General features: G+C 39.2%; 1 protein-coding gene across 1 annotated transcript in view; it reads left to right on the top strand.

Moving 5' to 3' along the window:
• LOC130918369 (ephrin type-B receptor 1-like) overlaps positions 1 to 16,908 on the top strand; it is a 157,358-nt gene that overhangs the window by 67,102 nt on the left and 73,348 nt on the right. The window contains exons 4-7 of the mRNA XM_057840045.1: positions 3,069 to 3,287; positions 3,380 to 3,560; positions 13,144 to 13,299; positions 15,067 to 15,329. Of these exons, the coding sequence (XP_057696028.1) occupies positions 3,069 to 3,287; positions 3,380 to 3,560; positions 13,144 to 13,299; positions 15,067 to 15,329 (819 nt within the window). The remainder of the gene's footprint in view (positions 1 to 3,068; positions 3,288 to 3,379; positions 3,561 to 13,143; positions 13,300 to 15,066; positions 15,330 to 16,908) is intronic.

The raw sequence follows: 16,908 nt of genomic DNA, 5'->3' as shown, positions 1-16,908 counted from the left end.
CATTGGACTTACGAGGAAGTGAGTAAACATCGTATTTTGTATTATGTCAAATACTGGGATCATGGCACACGTTTTAATACAAAGGTGGCTTGCATTTTGTTGCTGATTGTCCACCGAGAATGTCACTCAGCCGACGACCGGTGGCTTTTTTGCACACCCCCTCTATACTCGGATTATTGCCCTCTTCGTGTGCTCGGTGTTCTGTAAAAATTTTCAACCCCATCAGAAATTGCAACTTTGTGTGTATGGCCGCGAATACAGCGATTTCATAGTAAACACTGCAAACTTTCTTTAGAGGGTATGTAGCGGCAAAGGGTGTGTGAGACATCAATAGAACCGTTATGTGCCAAGATAACAAATATTGATAAAGTTAACAAAAAAATCAATCACATTAATGAGCAATTATCGAAAATAGATAAAAAATGACGAACATTTCCGAAAGTGTTCCGGAAACAGCCGAATGGGGCGGAGACGTCACGACAAGTGATTGACAGTCGAGGCGGAGCCAGGTGCCATTGTTTTTTAACGACGAGAGAGTAGCGTTGGGGTTTGTTTGACCAAAACATCACAAAAATGGTTCAAAACTGCTGTGCTATGTGGTGTACAAATAGTTATTTATTGGAATATAGTATCCATGAGTTCCTGAACGCGAAAAAAAAAGCTGGACTACACAGACAATGGGTAAAGTTCGTCCGTGCAAAGAGGGCTAATTTTCTAGACACAGCCTCCGGCAAGCTTTTCTGTGGTGCGCATTTTCCACCTGAAAGCTTCTCGAACTATGGACAAGAGAAATCGGGTTTTGCTAAAAGATTGCTGCTCAAAGGAGATGCGGTGCAGCCACCTAAATGTCCCGAGATATCAAGAAAGAGGACGATGACTGGTAAAGGAGGCTAAAGCTAAGCAAAGGAGGGGAGCAGCCAAACTCGAAATGGCCAGAGTGAGTACTCTTTTATAATAAAAAAATGTCACGCATTGGATACAGGACTGAACACATGTATAAATTATCGTTCGTAAAATATATAGAACAAATCCTCTGATCCCATTCATATTTGTGTCTGTTGGCAGAGCGAAAAGCTATGATAGCGCAATAAATGATAATTATTCTATGCATTCCTTTATTTTGCAGTCACGGTGTATCAGCTTCACAAAAAGAAATGCAAAACAAATCATTGGTGTTTCCCACTCTATCTGCTGCCGATGTTTCATCAGTGTCATTGCTCCCCTCAATGACCGTTTCATTACGCTGCATTGGCGTTCGTTTGGGCTCAAATTGGTAACCTAAAACACCGGTTAAAGCTTCGTAACTCTCCTCGTCACCATTAGATGAACATACGTTACGTCCTTCTACGTCGGATTCGTCGCTGAAACTAGAAACGAAATTGTCTGCCATCATCGCCGCCATTCAATATTAAAGCACTGAGCCTTTTTCTTGTTGAAGAAACACCCCTCACTGTCAATTCTGAATTCTCTTTTATTGACAACGAGGGGTGTTTCTTCGTGAGGGAACCTGGAATATGTGCAGGACGAACACAATGCATCAGCATAAACAGCTCAAAACACCCCTAATTCTCTCCTCAGTAGAAGGAATTGTATTGATGCAGACAGGCGCTGCCCCCCTAGTGGCCGGTGGCACTCTCTTCACTTGTCGTGACGTCACGCACACAATCTGCCAGATCTCGGGCGCCGGTCGTTTTAGCTTGACAATCGAGCCAAATTTCTCTCATTTTCTTGTGTGTAATTACACGAAGTGGCATGATATGAATATAAAAGGCATGCGTTTATGGATAAATGATGGAATATTACAATTTTCCCAGGGCACTACATACCCTTTAAATAAAGGACTATTAACTTTTGTTTGATCATGGACAGACATGTAGAAAAGTTCTCCTCAGACACATCCTGCCATGTTAGCTGCACAACTGCACACTGCTCTCTGTTTACGTCTTCGCCGTGTAGTAAATCATTATTTTATGCCATATTCATGTTGACCTTGTGGCCAGCTACGCGCTCCTCTGACATTGGTCGGTTTGTCCGGCGGTACTCTCCAGCTGCTTCCCTGGCGAGCTCTTCTGTCCGCAGCAGGAGAACAAGCTGTAACTTGCTCGCCGCCGGGCAGGTTGCCGAGCGGCAAGGAAAATCGAAAACCCCGTCGCCCTGTGATATGACCGGGCGAGGTTAGTGTGATTTTTTTTTTCGCTTCAAAAAACGAAAAGACTCTGAGACAACATTCGGTTCGGGTTAGCATGTCGGCTAACTGTCACGCCTCTTGGTTTGTTAACATAATTCGAAGCCGGGGCAGGGAAATGACAAAAGCCGGACTAACTACGGTGGCATAAAATATCGTTTGGAAGGTGCGACAATAAAGGTGAATTCGACAGTTTTGACCATTATGGAGTAATTTTGCCATGTCGTACTAAATAATTGCTTTTTATTATTTCATATTCCATCTAGCACAAGACTGTTATTTGACATGACCATACCATTTTTTTAGCAATTGGGGAAAAATACTTAGATTAAAAGAATATCCTGTCAAAATATTGGAGTAGAGAGCCTGAAACAATGACATTTTGCGGCTGTCTTCGTCGCATTTTCCTCGTTCTGAATAATTCCCCCTCAATGAGCTGAATTCTAAATCAGATGAAACCATGACCCTGCCTACGAGATCCTTCTGTTGGGGGCGCTAGAGCCCTATAATAGTAGGCGTAGCTAAACGGCGGATTAAAAGACTGATTTCTCGTCATCTGCACTTTGCCAAATTGTTGTATCTAGTCGAATCGTCTCAAAATATGGTTCTAATACACGTAATAATGCTATTTAAGACTTTTTTTTATCCTTTCTTACGCACTTTTAAGCGTATTTCGAGCATATGTGGAAACAAATGGCGAGCCAAATTTTACGTCGGATGTCGAAAAGATCATGTGTCGAAGCGTTAGTATGCCGAGGTACCACTCTATTTTGTTTTTGTATTTAGTGATTTCTTAGTCTGCTTAACTTTTGTAATATTTGTTTAAAATATATTTCAAAGATCTATGCATGTGGCAAGACATAGTAATTTATCCTTGCAACAGGTGGATACCATTGCAGCGGATGAGAGTTTCTCTCAAGTTGATTTTGGTGGGAGGTTGATGAAGGTCAACACAGAAGTTCGAAGTTTTGGACCACTCTCCAAAGGAAAAGGGTTCCATCTGGCTTTCCAGGATCTTGGAGCCTGTATGTCCCTACTTGCTGTCAGGGTTTTCTACAAAAAATGTCCCAGCATTGTTCAAAACTTTGCTTACTTCCCAGAGGTAAGCATGCACCAGATTGTTTTTTCTGTTTTATTGTTAATACAGTTTTTTTGTACCCTACCTAGAAATTATTTTTATAAATATTTTTCTAGACACTTACTGGAGCAGAATCCACATCACTTGTCATTGCCAGGGGAAATTGTATCCCCAACGCAGAGGAAGTAGATGTACCTATAAAGCTTTACTGTAACGGTGACGGCGAGTGGATGGTGCCCATTGGTAGCTGCAGCTGTAAAGCGGGTTATGAACCAGACAGTGATAACCTGTGCCGAGGTAAAATTATTTATTTATTAAACTTTTGCAGTCCAAAATGTGCTTATATTTATTTTAAATCCATATTCAAAGAATCTACCATTGTCTTGTGGATTGAATTAATTTAGTTTAATATGAGCCTATTACTAGCAAACAGAATACATACCGTATTGGCCCAAATATAAGACTTTTTTTTGCATTGAAATAAGAATGAAAAAGAGGGGGTCATCTTATATTTGCGGTCTAGACATTATACCCATTCATGACGTTAGATGACGCCATATATCATTGAAGCGATGTTCTGTTATGACAGCTCTCAGCTACTCTCCCCTTGCCTGGCACGGCCAGACTGTTCTCCGTGTATTTTTCAAACACTGAGAGAAAAGTCTGGGAACCAGCCCATTAAAGGCCTCTCGAGCAGGTACAAAATCAATCGACAAATCAGATTCGTTTATTTGCGTGACGTGTTCTTAACGAGCAACATCACTCTTCACAACAACACAGATGGTGAACAGGAGAGCCGAGAATATGTTCCAATTCACGGTAAAATCAGTTTTAAATGACCAAAAACACATCGATACGAGTCATTGACAACAGTCTGTCTCGCGCTAGCTATGTTGAATAAACTCCGCTCTCCTCGTATGTTTACTTCCGCGCGCAAGTCCCTCGTCCTGCCCTCGTCGTTTAACTAACGTCCCGTCTGCCCGTCGCTGATTGGTCCTCTCTGCTGTCTGTTTGCTGTGGCTTGCTCCGCCCTGGAAATTGTATCCGATGAATGGTGGCCAGACTCAATAGCTGGAACAGCGGTGAGTCAGGTGTACCAGGCAAACTCTCCCCATTCGCGACGCTAGATGGTGAGAGAAATCATTGACGTGATGTTCTGTCATGACAGAGCTCAGTTACTAGTTTAACCAGTTTGCATTATTTTATTGCAATGTTTTTCCTTATTTAGACTTGTTTCAAGACTACAGTTACAGTTAGACTTCACTTTGATGGGTAATGCAGTTATTGCAATTTTGTTGTTTTATCACAATAGTTTGGTTTATTTACATTTCAAAAACCAGAAGCCATTCATTTACGAATGTGATTGCACTTGAATTTACATATTTAAAAGTTCAGATATTAAGATTTGATTGAGGCAAAATAACATTCTTTTTCTCTCAAATATATTGTTATAATCATTTGTTTCAGATGTACTGTAATTAATTTCTGTATAAAAATTAATTTGGTGGTCAAAAAGTCTTTTTTCAAACTTGAGTCTTGAAAAAGAGGGGGTCGTCTTATAATCAGGGCCGTCTTATATTCGGGCCAATACGGTATTACTTGTGTAGGAAAAACAGACGCAACTCAACAAATAAATATCTAATAATGATGACTAGCAACCTCGCAAAGAAATTCAAGTACTGGCTAAACATACAAACTGTACACAAAGAGTGTTCCAATGGCTATTTAAATGTTATTCCACTGGCTGCGTGGGATAACCGTTATACAATCATGATGCCAAATATTATATTTTAATGTTTAGGTCCTTTTTTGGTCCATTTAGTATCATCAATGATAACCACTAAGGCTGAGTCATTTCATTCTAAATGTTCTCTCTAAAATCTAGTTTATCTTATGAATGAAAAATCATGGGCACTGAAATATTCTCAGATGTATTTTTACTCTAGGGAGCAACCCACAGCAGAATAAAACTCGGGTGAAGCTGGCACAGAAATACTCTTCATCCCTCAATGTTTCTCATTTGTGCTCCCTTTTTATCTGCCCTCTTTCCCCATTTCCTCTCTAATGTAGTTTCTTCCTTTTTCTCTCTTGAGACTAATCCATTGTGTGTGTGCACCTATGTCTGTATGCATTACTTTAGGTGTGTATTTCTGTTACAAGGGTGTGTGTTTGTGTGATGTTCATGTACATGGAGTGAAATGATAACTGAGTCTGTTTCATCCCGCACTAATTAGGCAAGAGAAAATTAGTTCTGCACTATCAGAGAACTGGAGATATGGCAGTACAGTAGACATATAAGAAAAGGGGAAAGTGATAAAAGAAGCGTATAAAGATAAGTTTTCTTCTAGCAGAGAAGTGAACAAAATACAGTATATAGGTACATTAAAATGAACTGAAAGAAAAAGGAAAGTAACATTTCACCACCAATGCCTCATTTAATGAGTAATGAGTATGTCTGGGTGTGCTTGAGCTGATCTGAAATGACTTTGGACAAAAGCCCCTTTCAGACATACAGTACGCTGAACTTTGTTTAAATCCCGGGATTTAAATGGGCAGCCCTTATATCTCAAAGCAATTCCTGGATCGACTGACACGGACATTAACTGAGTCGCGCCCTTGTATAATGTCCGGGATTTACTCGAGACGCGGCATGTGTGAAACCAGCTGTTTAATTCCTGGGCCACATCGCGAAGGTTGATGACGTAAATATAATGGCGGGCCGATCGTCAATTCTTCGCCGTTAGACGAAAAACTGTAAACAAACATTGCAATTATCAACATGGCAAATTGGAAATAGCGAAATTAAACTGGAAACATAACGAAACTAACATAAACATAACAAAATGAAATTGCTACTTAACCATAGGGCTGGCACTCAGCATTGCCCATGAATGCCATCTATTGGGCCGCAAAATTATGTCAGTTTTACACATGTACGTCACAAGGGCCACCAGGGGAGCGAATCTTATCACTTCAATATAGTGCTGCAACGATTAATCGATTAACTCGAGCATTCGATTAGAATAAAATATTCGAATTAAATTTTTTTGCTTCAAGTATTAGTTTAATTAAAGTGGTGTGTAAAGTGTAATGGTTTATTTTGAACGTGTTTGTATTTAGTTTTATTGATTAGGGTGGATACACTGCCCTCTGGTCTGCCTCATTTCACATGGGTGAATCCAACTGCGCCCTGTTACGACCAACGTAAGATAAGTTTTTGTTTGAGCTAATCTTTTTTTAAATGCATTCGTAAATTAGTTTATAAATATATTTGCCGTTTTTTGTGGGAATATGTGTCTGAACTATTTGCTAAGAACATTGTAAAAAAACGTTAGCATTTTATAGCATTTAAGCTAGCGGAATTTTACTATGCAAGTTAGCCAATTGTTTTTTGTTGTACATAGATTCACAATAATTAATTTTTTTATACCATTTGAGGCTCAGCTCGGGTATTTTAATTTTTCATGTTCCTTATCCAATTAATCGATTATTCGAACTAACTAGTTCATCGATTACTAAAATAATCAATAGCTGCAGCCCTAATTCAATTCAAGCCCTAATTCCTTGCCCATCAATGAAGGCACTTTTGCAGCTGCTCCCTTTATCTTACACCCCACCTCGCTCTCAGTCTCTTCTGTTTTATGAGCTGCGATGAAATTCGTAACATGGTCCTTCAGCATTTTTGACAAAATTTTCTTGACAAAGAAAGTAGGCAAGGAGAGCCTGCTTGCCCCGGTGGTACTTATCTGGCCGGGTACATGATGGATTCCTGGAGTAAGTCGAAGAAGTCAAAACTGTACATCGAGCATGTGGAAGATGCCTATCTGATTGGATTTATGGTGGTGAGATTCAGGCTTATTGGAGTTGGCAGAACCCTGGTCTACCGCTATTTTTGGAGGTCGTTGGCAGCGTGCCCTAAATTGCAAGACCTGCTTAAATTGGTGGAAAGCTCTGCAAAGGCTGCTGGCGTCCAGATGGGAGAGCTTTCCAGCAAGCTGGATGTGGTGGGTAACCAGACTTTTGTGGTCACCTACAAGCTGGATGCGGTGCTCGACCTCCTCCATGTGAGGGATGCCAATTAGACGTGTACGGGCAGCCTGCCATGAAAAAGCCCAGAAAGGGCACAGAAATTTCACGAATTGGACTTTATGGGACCGGAATGCAGTATAACCTTCACACTGTGACAAAACAACTTCATAATGTGGCTTTGGCAGCCTTTTTCACTGGAAGAGAGTAAGGATCTGCATGGTTCACCTGCCCTCAGACCTTACCCAATTCCGGCCAGGTGTTTTTAACCATGTACTGAATATGTGGACCTGGTAGACACCTTCCTCCTTTGCAAGGTTTTACGTATCCTATCACTATGGTAGACCACTTGGTGACCAGAAATAGTTCACCTGTCCTCAATGACCTCTCTGAGGTGATGTGATGTTGCCTGCTGTTTCCTGTTGACCTGGGTAGCACATTAATGATACGCCATCTTATATCCGAGTGATGTTTTCTCTTTGCTGAAGCCTGTCCCAGCTAACTATGGGCCTAGGAAAGGTACAGTCTGAACTGGTTGGCAGCCATATGATATAATATATTCATCATTAATTGATTAAATATAATCGATTATATACAATTAAGATCTTGCTCATGCAAATGATTTTATTTGACCCTACCGGTTCATTATTGTGGTGAGTGTGTCTCATTATTGAAAAGACGTGACATTCTAACAAATACACAGAAAGGGAACTCAATAATTGAAATATACTGTATTATAATGTAGTCAATCCATGGTCAAACATCCGCCATCACTAAATTTTAATGAATTGGTCAATGAAATATTTTAAGTATCACTCACCGATAGCGTTGATTAAATGCAAAGAATGCAGAGAAAGACTGTCGCAAATTAACTTACAAACATGCTTGCTTAACAATATACTTAACAGTACATTCATATGGTTTTAGCCTTGTTAAACTTGTTAATTTTGCCATATTATAAAGGATAATGGAAAGATGTTTGTGTGCCGAGTTACATCAAAGCAAATTGTCTGTGTGTAGTTTCCCACTCAACGTGCTCATTTTAGAATTTTAGTCATTGTTTATTATGCTAACACTGGAACCCTTATGTGGTAGCTTCATAAACAAATACAAAAGAACCAAAACGAAAAAACACCACCTCTAGAGTTAGTATTTAAATGAGCTTTGAAAGAGAGACGTGGCAGAGATGTTTCTGTGTAGATGACTAATGGCAGGACATGTTGCCATGGTAACACACCCCGTGCGTACGAAGTTGTTGTTGAATAAATGACCTTGACAAGTCAGAAGTCTGTCGGCCTATTCAAAGGACACAGACACACATTAAATGATGAGAGTTTTGAAAAGATTACTTCAAAGGATGGTGGATTTGGTAATTATTGAGGTGTGAATGAATGCAATGAGGGAGACAATGTGGTCAATGATGTTTGTAGGAAATAATTGTAACTTTAGACTTTTATATTGTAGTCCATAGACTAGCAATGCACTGAAAATTCGAACGGCGAAAGTCAACAGCTTAATTGTGACTAAAAGTGTATTTTGGGCGTCAGGCCTGGATAAATCTTTTAAGTGAAATCACACTGCAAAATGATATGCCCTCCAGGGAACAGTCTGGGCTGATACAAATGTCAGTATACTGTAAGTTCACATACAGGAAAAAGGATGGGGTGGCCAGAAAGAGTTTGGGGTATTTTCTTTAACAATAATAATAATAATAGTGATAACAATATATTGAAATAACAAAGGGCTAGCACTGTTTAGGACACTCAAAGTTTGATTGCACTGCATCATTTACACTTCACAGTTGGTTGTGATAAGATACTATTAAATGTTTAAAACGGTCACAATGTAATCTAGTAATCTGAAAACAAGTGCATGTAAATGTTCGACAAAACAATAACTATGATAATTGTTCATTCAAAAATAATCAAATGTAGAATACTATCAAGTATGTTTTGTATTCTATAACAGTGGTCCCCAACCTTTTTTGCACCACAGACTGGTGTCAAGTGGGCCTTTTTTTCCACAGACCGGCAATGTGTGGCAGAAAATTACAGTAAATATATAATAACACAATGGGGTTAAAAATGACCATTAACTCATTTGCTCCCAAAAACATAAATACGTTCGAGTTTTAATTGCTTCAGTGTCCCAAAAACGTATTTATACGACGTGTTTTTTAAATTTATTTATTTATTTTTTGACAAGAGGCATCTACAGGTTCCGCTGTATCTAAGATACAATGCAAAAAGCTCAAAAGCTATTTTAAAGCAATAAAACTGGCCACTGGAGGTCAGTTGTGTATTTGGTAAGAACTCATCTTAGGCTAAGAAAGGAAGTGAAGAAAAATAGTCAGGAAACGGGAGTTGGAGGAATCTTGTGAAGACGAGTGAGAATTTGAGAAAAATGTGGAGAATGATCGGGGAAAAAAAGGCAAACTACACTGGAGGAGTGTTTTGACACCATCGTCAAAGAAGGATTCAAAAAATCTTGATGAGACACGGTGACTCCATAACAGCGTCAGGTTCCACACGCGTCCTGCGGAGCTCACGTTGCGTTACTCCTTAGCCCGAGGTTGAAACCAACGATGAAGATGATGAAAAAAGTGAGACTGATCTTGATCCGGACTCATCAGATTACTAGGAGCCACCTCATTCAACCGGGAGCAGCCTTCCCCGTTGTTATGTGCTAGGAGCCACCTCATTCAACCGGGAGCAGCCTTCCCCGTTTTTATGTGAGCAAATAGTTCAACAGTTCAATACTTATGTGTAAATAAATTGTTACTTTGCGATCAAAGCTCTATTTTACTTGTTGTTTGTTATTTTGTAGAACAAAAACATTATTCAGATGTTTGGGATGTCACATAAGCGAAAAATAGCTGTGTTAAAGTCAAAGTTATGTTTGAAATGTATGCTTTCACAAAAAGCTCAATTTCTCTGTTTTTTCATCAGAAGTTGGAAAATTGCTCAAACTAAGCTATTTTCTAATGCTGATTTCTAAAGAATGGAAAAAGATATGAACTAACTTTTTTTTCTGCTGAAAGAAGAGAGTCTAATCTTTCGTTTGGTGGGTTTATATAGCAATAGAACAGAGTTTTCCGTGGGCCTTGCAAAATCAGTCAAAATCCAGTAAAACGGCCGAGAGCGAAGGGCCTTGCTCCGGTGAAAATGGCTGGGAGTGAATGAGTTAAGAGCAGGGAAAATGTGACTCACCATACACTGAATCCACCTTTTTTGATGGTTGACTCTCCTAAAACTTGACGGCAAATATCCTTGGTTGCGAGCATGATGAGTTCTTCTCCAGCCGTGAAAGGCTTCCACTACGGTTTGCCACGGTGTGTGATGCTCTCAGTGCATGCGCGTTTTTTGCCTCGTTTGCTAGCTTTTAGCCACATATTATGCAAAATTGATTTGGTTAAAGGCTCTTCTGCTGGCCCCAGCAGCTGGACTATGCCCCTTAAAAAAGCTGTCCAAAGACGTCGCCACACACAGCACACAACCAACAGCAGCTAATGTTACTGTTTACATTGAGTGAAGCTGGGCTGCTGTAGGTGTGCAAACACCCCAGTAATGGTGGCCAACCACTAGAGGGCGACGTACACAAATCTCTACATGGATTAGTTAAGAAGCACAGGCCAGATTGCGTTCGTACAAATTATTATTTCTCTGTGGCCCAGCAGCAAATGCGCCATGGGACGGTACCGGTCCCTGGCCCGGTGTTTGGGGATCACTGCTTTATACAGCTTGCCTGTCAAAATTACAAATGCGTGTAATTAAATACTGTCAGTTGGGTATGATATCTAATGTCATATTTTTTGGTTGAATGGAAAGTGAATCATCCATTTTGTGGAAAATTTGTGAAATATAGTCAATAAAATTCTGTCTAGCCAGCTGGCACAGCGATACAACAAACATAATGTGAGCCAGTAAACAGTTGCCTTTTGCAACTTCTTAGTTCTATACATTTACCAAACTTTGTTGTTGTTTGTTCTTACATTCTTTAGTTCAGTTGCTTGTGTAATACATTAGTACAGAATTAATGATCAGCAGTCAAAAACTAACTTCATTAATGCAGTTAGAATTATAATTAAAATTGTATTGGTGTGCATCGCTGAAACAGCAGGTTCTTTCCCTTTTAATTACAGTCTGGTGGCAAAACATTCAACTACAAGAACAATACAGTATACCTCTGCCGTATTATAGCTATCTGTACTGTAGATGCAACCGTGTGTAAAAATAGGACTGACATTATGTTTTCTTTTCTACTGTGGCATCTACTTAACACTGATGTCTTCATGAGATTATCTGCGCCAGACACAGCAGAGTCAATATGGATGACAATGCTGCTCTTCTGCAGGGTGCTTCAGAGGAAAGTGGGCTTTTTGGGATGGGAAGGTTTAAACAGACCGTTGCAGACGGAGCATGAACTGAAATGCTGCACTAAAGTGCCTGTAAAAGATTAAAAGTCAGTCAAGGAGTCAGACGTTTTGGTGGCAGGGTGATAGTTTTCTTCACAAAGTGGCTCTCTGATGGGTTCAGCTGCTCGATCGGTGTGGAAACATTTAATTGCAAAAGAACTGCTTTACTGTAGCACACAATACTGTGTATGGCATTGCTTCAACGTACACCCTTACTAAATCGTTTTCCACTTGAACAGTTGTCGAAAAACCTTGGTAGAGCTTGTGGTAATTATAATGGATTAATGGATAATTATAATTACTTATGGTAATTATAATGGACAACTAACAGAAAAACAATTGGCATTTAACCAGTGTTGATGGACACTCAAAGATGGTTTGCATTGCATCAAACACACCTTTCCTCATGATCCCCAGTCTTCAGTCTGGTTTTGAACACACATCGTTGTCTGGGCCATCAAACGTGCTAACCACTGAGCTACTGCAGCCCGGTTGGCAGAAGAGCATATAGGTTAGGAAAACATGACTCCCTGAGACCTTAAATGAATGTACTGGCAGCTTAAGCTAGACTGTGCTATTCACTCAGTAGTCAGCACACCTGACTGCCACATTGATGTCATGGGTTCAAACTCCAATTGGAGAAGGGGGGAACAAGTGAGTACTATGACAGTTGTTTGATGTAAAACAACACTTGCATAATAAAATGTACTTCTTTTTACAGTAGTTCGTTGTTAATTTGACAATATGAACATTTTACATTTTTCCTTTAAAAAAAAAAAAAAAAAGTATAAATATGCTATCACAGCACTCTGATCCAGATGAGATTGACAAGGATGCACCAAAGGACCCAAATGCTCGACAGTTCAATCCAAACAAAGGTTTATTTTACAGTTCATAAAGTTCAATAAAAGGAAGTGAACAAAAATTCACAGCAACAGCTGGACATCAATCGAGTAAATTCCACAAGAAACAAAAAGGCATTAGTTCAAAAAAATGAATTGTTGTCAAAAAAAAGGGCTGACACAAGGATGTGGCATAGGACGTGGCAGGATAGCAGACAAACCAACACTGGGCAAGGTTAGAAGCAGGCTATTTATACGGAGGGTCACAGGTGGACATGATCAGCCTGATTGGCAAGGGCAGGAAGTCAAGTTAACTCAAGGAGGCACGCCACTACCAAAATAAAAGAATCTGACATGAATCAACACAAAACATTAACAAGACTTCCGAGACGTGACAGAGATGAAAAAAGTACCCTACAAATCATAATTATGAGTCTTCTCTAAATAATATTCCCATACCTAAATGTTGCATAGCCAATACATTTGTCAAAGCAGCTTATTTGGTTACATTGTGTATGGACTATTAACATGATACAGGACTAAACTCTTACTGTAGAATATGAAAGCATGACATTTTCATGTTCCTGTTTCTTCACAGCTTGTCCACAGGGCACCTTTAAATCAACCCAGGGACCTGGATTATGTGCCCAATGTCCTCTTAATAGCCGGTCCACCATTGAGGCGGCTTCCCTCTGTGGTTGTCGGAATGGTTACTATCGTGGTGACATGGACAAACCGCAAGACTTATGTACCAGTGAGTTCCTCTTTGTTAAACATAAAAAGATAACAAAATAAACAGTAGAACTGGTGATATACTGGGCTCTAGTGATCACAATTAAATACATACTATACAGCCCACTAAGTACATTAGTCACATGCATTGGCAAATTTTCCATTTCACATTTGAGATGCAAAAGTTTAAGCGACAGTGCTGTACAGAGTCCTCATCTTTTCGTCTGCCACATTCCACTGGCTTTTCGTTGAAGTGAATATGTGTTTAGAGTGTTGAAGGGGCTGCATTACTATGCAAGACGAGGAGCAGGGTTAGAAACATGCTCCCTCTCAGCTCCACTGAGACGGGGTGGAAGTAGGTTGAGACATGAATCATTTCAGACTGCCTCTACAGCCAGTTAGATTATGTGTTTTTGTTTATACGTTTATGTGCACTCTTTAAGAAATTAACAATTCGCTTCGAGCAGTTGTGAGGGTGTACAGTACAGCAACTAATTGCATATTGTTAGATTGCTGCCCAATTTCTTTTTTGGGCATTGATAACATAAACAAGGAGAATTGGGTTCCTACGTGCGCACATAATGTTGAGACGTGCACGTCCTTGCTGACCTAGATAGAACTTGGTGTTTTTTAGGGAATTCAAAGGCTGGGTCATGCACAGTTCAGCCACTGATGAAATCAATGCAAATGCTTGATCATGAAAGGTAATACAACAAAAATGACCTTTACCAGACTTACTTGACTGTGATTGGCAGTGATGTGAGATTGAGGTAAAAAAAAAAAAAAAAAAGCTGTAGCTTTCGCTATAATATTACCATGGTTTTACTTGTATATTGATATGGAAATAATTTTGATCAGCATATAAATGGCAAACTTACATGCCAGATTGAAATGACCTTTTCTCGAAACCTGTGTTTACAAAGTACATTTCTCCACTCATTTGATCCTTTTGAATCAAAAAGATATTATCTGACAGCTCATGCATTACATCTTTCACTCTGAATTTTGGAATAACTGGGTCCTCACGCTGCTTGTGTGACACCACCAATCAACTCTGTTGTAATTTCATGGTGATGATCCCAAAGTACTGCTTGCCTAAGTGGATAGTGAAACACTTAGGCACCACCTTATCCGGACAACATAGAAAGCAACTCAAAATACAACAACTCAAAAATGTTGGCATTTATGCAAATTGATGCTGTCGGAAAATATGTGTTTGGTTATTTTACAGTGAAATATAAATAAATGTGATTGATTGATTGATTGATTGATTGATTGATTGATTGATTGATTGATTGATTGATTGATTGATTGATTGATTGATTGATTGATTGATTGATTGAAAAGGTCTCAGTTCTCAAGCTATTCAATATATACTGTTCTATGATTTGCCATGGTGCTTCGACAGCTCAAAAGAGGAAACAACATTAGATTTTTTGTTTTTTGACTGGTACCATTTAATGAAAAAATCTTACTTTGATCTTTGATTATAGTCAAGAATCATCATTGAAAATGAATCAAACAACAAGCAAGGTAAAGCTAGTTACCCAGTAATAGTGATAAAAATGTCGATTTGGTCTCTTTACTCTAAACACTTCAATTATGGATGTCCCTGATCCAATCACGTGATCAGAAATTTTTCAGAGGATCGGAATCTGGTCAAAAGGATCGGGTTTTTAAGTTTAAAGCAAAATACTCCCCCCGTATATCCTGGAATTTCTGATGTGAATAATTAAGTACACCTATATTTGTCTTTATTGATATTTTGCTTTCATGGTGCCACTTCTAGGTGTCCCTTCTGGTCCTCGCAACTTAGTCTCAGTTGTTAACCAGACATCAGTGCAACTTGAATGGCATCCACCACGTGACATTGGGCATCGCGAAGACCTGTCCTATAACGTGTTGTGCCACCGGTGTCACAGCAGTGAGCGACGCGTGTGTCAGCCATGTGAGGACAGTGTGGCCTATGTACCAGGCCGGCGGGGTCTAAAAGTAACAAAAGTGGAAATCAGCAATCTGCAGGCCCACACATCATACACCTTTGACATCCAGGTTGGTGTGATTACCTGTTGCATGTACAGTAGGTCTGTATTCTTATCTCATTATGTCATAGAACCAGACCTAGGGTGTGTGACAAGTTAATACTTTTACAGATTTCCCATTCAATACCCATTCATTCAAATGAAAAAAAGTGCTGCTGATTGACATTTTTTTCTTATGGGCAAAGCACTGATAAATTGTGTCAATGACTCATTTATTTTCTTTAAACAAACTAAACAAACTCAAATAAGGAGGAGGTAGACTGTAATGAATCAGTTTTCTTTATCAAACAGTTGTTCATAGATACAATCCAGATCCAATTTCAAAGTACACTGTCTTGTATGACAATTACAGTTTGAATGGGAATTTGTGTTAAAAGGAGACTCTAAGCTGTTACGTATATGAATGAGTTTATGTGTGCGGTTTCTTTATAAAAACAAATAAGAATGAACTTTACTATCTAACAATAACTCAAGTGCTAATATGCTTCTCCAAAACACAATACAAACAGACACTTAAGACACTGATGAGCATAATCGCTACCTAGCCTAGCGCTCAGTGCTAAGTATTAATGTCTCATCAAGAAATAATACAAACAATACAATTGGCATTTACTCACCTGACGGAGGCACACTGGATCTAACAACACTAATGAAATTCTAACTCTCAACACTTTGTAATATTACTGACTCAGTAACCCAACGTGAGTGTAGCAGTGAACTCTCTTCTTTTGCTCTAATTACTGGCGCTCGCGCAGCGTCACTTTACACGCAAACATCTGCTCATAGCTGCCGGCAAAAATCGATTGTCAAACTAATTTACTTATCATCTTAATCGATTTAATCGATTAGTTGTTACAGCCTTAATGTATAGTTTTAACCATTTTAATTGTGTTTCCATGAGTTAAGTCATTTTTGCATTCAAAATATTCACATTGGCCTCAACACAGCCAATTTAAAAAGAACATACAAAATAAACTTTGGCAACACATTACTTTTTTTACTGATTGTAGTATAACTAAATTGAAATGTGTGTCACATCAGAGTTACACGCTCAAGGTTTATTGGTTAAAAGAAAAGTATGAATGCCTTTCAAAGTGAGAAGATTACCGCAGCTCAGTGTTTTTGTTTGTTTGAAAAACTGTCATAAAAGTGTCCAAAGTTTTAAGAAAGCTTTGTCATGGAGTTTTCTCAAATGATGTTAACAGCTTTGTTCATAAGTATCTCATGTCTCATCAGTTTTACCAACAGCAGGAAGGATATAATTGATCAACGATACCCCTGGAATTGATACCTGTGCTCACTTTTTTTCTTTTGCACCGTTTGCTAGAGTATATGTAGGAATCACTCCAGGAGTCGAATCTTTTTGAGTCTTTAAAGCCAGCTCAGGCTCAAACTTCAAACTTTGATAATGAGCCAAATTAACATCAGGCTCGAGTGCCAATTTTAACATCATGTATCTCACCTTAGTGTCCTTGTCTGCACAGTATGAGGTTCTAAAATATCGGGTGATTTAACTGTGGACAGTGCATATCTACTCATATTAATGCCACATGCAAGTTTGGTATATGTCTTTGATAGAGGGTTATACG

The sequence above is a fragment of the Corythoichthys intestinalis genome, chromosome 7 (genome assembly GCF_030265065.1).
Source record: "Corythoichthys intestinalis isolate RoL2023-P3 chromosome 7, ASM3026506v1, whole genome shotgun sequence".
NCBI lineage: Eukaryota > Metazoa > Chordata > Actinopteri > Syngnathiformes > Syngnathidae > Corythoichthys > Corythoichthys intestinalis.
The sequence above is the reverse complement of the archived record's forward strand: the minus strand, read 5'-3'. Positions and strand labels throughout refer to the sequence as shown.